At 51.7% G+C, this 5,475-nt stretch overlaps 1 protein-coding gene across 2 annotated transcripts in view; it reads left to right on the top strand.

Annotated features, from left to right (window-relative positions):
- Window positions 1-5,475, top strand: part of CPNE2 (copine 2) — a 46,898-nt gene that overhangs the window by 22,571 nt on the left and 18,852 nt on the right. Inside the window, exons 5-10 of one of the 2 annotated variants that reach the window (XM_012806840.2) lie at window positions 186-257; window positions 1,568-1,651; window positions 1,941-2,030; window positions 2,996-3,094; window positions 3,578-3,664; window positions 4,671-4,730. In XM_012806840.2, coding sequence (XP_012662294.1) covers window positions 186-257; window positions 1,568-1,651; window positions 1,941-2,030; window positions 2,996-3,094; window positions 3,578-3,664; window positions 4,671-4,730 — 492 coding nt within the window. The remainder of the gene's footprint in view (window positions 1-185; window positions 258-1,567; window positions 1,652-1,940; window positions 2,031-2,995; window positions 3,095-3,577; window positions 3,665-4,670; window positions 4,731-5,475) is intronic. The other variant, XM_012806841.2, reaches the window with a different exon arrangement.

Below are 5,475 nucleotides of genomic sequence, written 5' to 3' on the forward strand. Positions count from 1 at the left end.
ACTGTGCCCAGCCTGGATATTACCCCCAGTTTCTAGAAGATGGAAACCTAGCACTATGCCTCCCCTCCTTTTACCCTCCTAGCCCCAGAGGATTGACTCCTGGGGCACCCCGTGCCTACCCTGCCTGGTGGGAGATAGGGGGGCATCTAAGGAGCAGGGCCCCTCACAGTCCTCTGGCCTTACAGATTGCCGCCCAGGAACTGTCAGACAACCGGGTCATCACACTGAGTCTGGCAGGCAGGAAGCTGGACAAGAAGGTGAGGAGGCAGGGGAAGGGTTTTCCATCTGACCAGTGTCCCTCTCCCAGCCCCCAGGGTATGTGGCCTAGCCTGGGGCCTCTGGCCATTGCAAATTAGGATTCCTTCACCACTAAGGCAGTGAGCTTCCTGTCACTTAGGGGGTATTCAGAATACAGCTGAATGGGATGGCCACCTCATTTAGTGTAAATCCCAGGTTCTTTAAATACCCAGTAGGGCCCTACCTGATGTGTCCCTAGTGCACTCACTCCCTGGGCTCACCCATTCCTCTGCTTTGGCCAAATCTACCTCCTTGTTCCTGAATTAAATGAGGCACCCTTCTGGCCCAGGACCTTTGCACTTGCAGTTCCCTGTACCTAGGGTGTTCTTTTTCTTGAATATCCACTCCCCTACCTCCATCAAGCCTTTGCTCCTATGTCACCTCCTCAGTGAAGCCTTTTCTGAAATTGGCCCCGGATTCCCACCCCCTCCCACTTTGCTTGTCTCCTTAATACTTACTGAATCTAACAAATTCTTTTTTTCTGTTTGTTTTGTTTTGAGACAGAGTCTCACTATGTAGCCCTTGGTAGAGTGCTGTGGCATCACAGCTCACAGCAACCTCCAACTCTTAGGCTTAAGTGATTCTCTTGCCTTAGCCTCCCAAGTAGCTGGGACTGCAGGTGCCCACCACAACACCTGGCTATTTTTAGAGGCCAGGTCTCGCTACCAGCCTTTGATACAGGCTGGTATCAAACCTGTGAGCTGAGGCAATCCACCTGCCTCAGCCTCCCAGAGTGCTGGGATTATAGGTGTGAGCCACCGCTCCTGACCTAATTTATATTCTTATTTATTTTCTGTCTCTGTTACTTGAACATAATGTTTTTAGAGTGATAACTTTTTTTTTAGTTAAATAAATGAATTTTTAAAGGATGTCATATCCCTTCTGTAATATGCTAGATAGTTTGGGTTTTTAAGATTGTCACTAAAATTAATTAAAATCCCATCATGCTGGGGGCTCTGCCTTGCCTAGGACACAGTCTCCTCTTGAAGTTCTGCCCCATCTAAGATGCTGGAGTTCTAACTCCTGGGGTCCCAGGAGCTCTAAGCACAAGCTCTAGCAACCTCAGGATGGAGGATTTCTGCTGGGGGAGCCAGCTGGTCCAGTGGGTTGCAGTTGCTCTGGGCTTCTGCTGAGCCTTGTAGGGACTGAGAGGAGGGGCCAGGCCTGCAGACCCTGACACCAGCTGGGGGAGGCAGCGGGGTCACACTCCATCCTGCCAGCACCTGGTGGGGTTGTACCTCTCTCACCCACATCCTCCTGCTTCTTCCAGGATCTCTTTGGGAAGTCAGACCCATTCCTCGAGTTTTATAAGCCAGGAGATGATGGCAAGTGGATGCTGGTCCACAGGACTGAGGTGGGTACGTGGGGGCCCAGGGGTCCCTAAGTCAGTGGGTCTGCAGTCCAGCTTCCCCCAGTGGCTCAGCATGGGGCTGTGTAGTCACCGCCATGCTGTGTGCAGGAAAGTCCACAGGGTACCTGAGACCTTTGTTTCTGCCCTGCCACAGGGGTGTTCACTTCTGTCTCCAGAAGTGGCAGTGGTTCTCTCCATTTTGTCACCCTCCCACCCCTCCCCTTGTGCTGGACCAACCCCAGAGCACTACCACCCTGGGCCTGAGCTTACTCCACCCCTCCCTGTCCTGCAGGTGATCAAGTACACACTGGACCCTGTGTGGAAACCATTCACAGTACCACTGGTGTCCTTGTGTGATGGGGACATGCAGAAGCCCATCCAGGTGAGGAGGGCTCTGGGGACCCTGGTCCCCTCCCTGCCAGTTCTAGCTTTCCAGTCCACCTGTGGCTCCTGGGGGTGCCTTGTCAAAGCTCTTTCTTAAGAAAAAATCTCATCTTGAGGGGAGGGTAGACAGGAGAGTGGGTCTTTGCCCTGGGTCTGCCCTACTCTCTGATGCGCCTGGATGGGCTCTGTCTTCTTCCTTTTTTTTTTGGCCAGGGCTGGGTTTGAACCCGCCACCTCTGGCATATGGGGCTGGCGCCCTACTCCTTTGAGCCATAGGCGCCGCCCCGTGCTCCGTCTTCTATGATCTCTTCTATAAAACTATTCTACCTTTCCCAGAGGGCTAGGGCAATGAATGTGAAAATACCTTGAAAACAATCAAATGATGTAGACCTCTTGGGCTAGGGCTAAGAGCAGATGGGGTGGAGGAGACAGCTAGGTTGGTGAGGATCCCCAGATAGGGTACTAGGAATCTTTTATTCTAGTCCCGGGTCTGCTGCTGCTGCTGTGAGACTATGAGCAAGTACTTCCCTCTCAGGGCCTCAGTTTACCCACCAATAGAATGGGCATGATAATCCCTGCCTTGCTTATTGCAGTTGCAGTATCATGGTAGCTAAGTTAGAGATCACATAAAACTGGGATTTCTATGCCCATCTCAGAAAAATGTATAGTCTAGAGAGGGCCCCAGGCCCTGGCCCCTGACAGAGGAGCTGATTCTCGGGTGTGTTAGGGGTCCAGCATCCTGTACCAGAGGGTGCAGCCTCCCTCGCTGGAGCAGGCACCCTTTCTCCTTTTCCAGCAGTCATAGAAGGCAGGAGACAGTTGAGGAGCTACTGAGGCCAGCTGGGCACATGCTGGGGGAGGCACCACAAACAGGAGACATGGGGTTTGCCTGGGGATCTGAGGAGGCCTAGAGATCACCTCTTGAGGGGTAGCTCTGGCGTAACCACAGTGGACCTGCCCTAGGTCACATGCTACGACTATGACAACGACGGAGGCCACGACTTCATCGGCGAGTTCCAGACCTCAGTGTCACAGATGTGCGAGGCTCGTGATGGTGTCCCGGTGAGATGGGCGCTTGGGCTGTGACCCCAAGACCTCAGCAGGGGTTGGGGAAAGGGTGTGGGGTCTGGAGTCCAGCAGACAGGGGCTCACATCCCATCCCTCCTGGATGTCTGACCTTGAGCAAGATGTTCAGTCTGTCTGAGACTCAGTTTCTCCATCTGTCCATAGAGGTGGAGGATTAGGATAGGGACCAATGAGGTGATCTAGATAAAGTGTGTCGCACATAGTGAACAGCCAGGAGCTATCCATTTGAGTCACCCCCAGAAGCCAGGCCCTCAGCTGGACATGAGATGGATGAGCCATCTGAAAGGGACAGTTGCTGATCCTCCTTCTGTTTCTGGGTGTGACCATCCAGAGAGGCTCCCTGGGGGAGGCATCTGCCCCCCTTGTCAAGGCTGTGGAGGGGAGCCTGGGGCTTAGGGGAGGATGTGCCCCCAAAGAAGCCCCGTACTGAGCTTCTCTTTCTTGTCCTGTGTCTCCCAGCTGGAGTTTGAGTGCATCAACCCCAAGAAGCAGAGGAAGAAGAAGAACTACAAAAACTCGGGCATCATTATCCTGCGTTTCTGTAAGGTGAGCACAAGCTGGGAACCAGGTTATAGCATCACAATTTACAGTCTCTGTGTCTGAAATTTCCATCGTTTACAAATCTTTCACAATTTTTTTTTTTTTTTGAGACAGTCTTACTCTGTCATCCTGGCTTGAGCTCCATGGTGTCATCATAGCTCAACAGCAGCCTCAAGTTCTTGGGCTCAAGTAATCCTTCTGCCTCAGCCTCCTGAGTAGCTAGGACTACAGGTGCCCTCTACAACATCCAGCTATTTTTTTTTTAAGAGATGGTGTCTCCCTCTTGCTCAGGCTGGTCTTGAACTCCTGAGCTCAAGCAATCCACCCACCTCAGCCTCTAAAGTGCTAGATTTACACGCATGAGACACCGTATCTGGTCTTCTTTTCACAATTTTTGGCACCTGCCTTTCGTATACTTTTTTCTAATCAGTCTTTCTCCCTCTCTGCATTTTTGTTTCTTTTTTTAAAACGTAAATACGTTTATTTTGAAAGAAGCATTTATAACACCATCAAAATGGAAAGGCCAGGATTTTCTGCCAAATGGAGACAAAGACCGTCAAAACAAATACAGTATTTTATTATAGCAGCTTTATTAATTTATAGAGGAAGGGCTGGAGGTAGAAGCCTGTTGTTTCTGTCTGTTGGAATATAAAGGTAGATTAGTAAGAGCTAGGAGGGGTTAAGGACCTAAGAGTAACAAGCAAGACTTTCTCTGTCAGCTCAGTGGGAGGTATAATTGACACTGGGCCCTGGCTCCCTGCCTGAAATCATCATACGTCTATGTGTGTTTTGGGGGGGTGCCCTTGGGTCCCCCACCCATTGGGAGCCTCTGCTCCGAAGTCTTCGTTATAGAGAGATTTGGGTTTTGTTGTAATCAGATCAGGCCCATCTGCTTGTCTCGGCCTCCTTGTCCCTCTGGAAGCTTGACGACACAGAACGACAGTTCCCCACGGGCATTTGTGGTAAGTGTGACCAAGGCAGGGGACCCACTAACTCACCTGATCCCTTCCAGATAAACCGGGACTACTCTTTCCTGGACTACATCCTAGGAGGCTGCCAGCTCATGTTCACCGTAAGGCTCTCCCCTCTGTCCCCACTGCACGCCTACCCTGGTGAGGGTCCTCCCTGAGGGCTTGGACTACTACTGCAGTGGGAGGAATTTGGGATAATCTTCGGGAAGAATTTCCCTGGAGCAAGGGTGTGCCTGGTCCAGCCAAGAGGGTGTAGGTGATTTGATCCTGCTGGATGGGCCTGAGTTGGGGCTTAGTTACAGGTTGAAGCATGGCTGCCCAAGCTCTCAGTCTACTGGCTACACCCCATAGGAGGGAAAAATGAAAGCCAAATTCTTCCCCACTGGCCAAGGCCTTCTGAGATCTGACCCCTGCCTGCCTCCTCTGCTGCCTCCTTTCTCCTGACTCACTTGCCTCCAGCCACACTGCCCCTCTGTTTACCCAACACTCCGAGCTCTGCTCCTCTGAGGGCTTTGCCTTTGCTGTTCCCTCTGCCTGAAATGCTCTTCCCTGGAACCTTCACACATCTGCCTAAGCTGCTATCCTTCAGGACTGAGGAGGTGACAAAGGCCACCTGTTCCTGTCACCTCCCCTGATGTTCTGGGCACTTGCCTCTCTCTGAAATTTGTGTGCATTTTTCAGTATTTCCTGTCTGTCCCACCTGCTGGAATGTGCCTGCCCTGAGTGCAGGTACTTTGTGCGTTCTGTACCTCAGCATATCACACGGTACCTGGCACATAGCAGGTACTCAATAATGACTCACTGAATGAAAGCACTGCTGCTCAGCCTGGGCCTGGGGTCTTCACA

The sequence above is a fragment of the Otolemur garnettii genome, unplaced genomic scaffold (assembly GCF_000181295.1).
Source record: "Otolemur garnettii isolate 467f Iridium unplaced genomic scaffold, OtoGar3 scaffold00058, whole genome shotgun sequence".
Classification (NCBI taxonomy): Eukaryota; Metazoa; Chordata; class Mammalia; order Primates; family Galagidae; genus Otolemur; species Otolemur garnettii.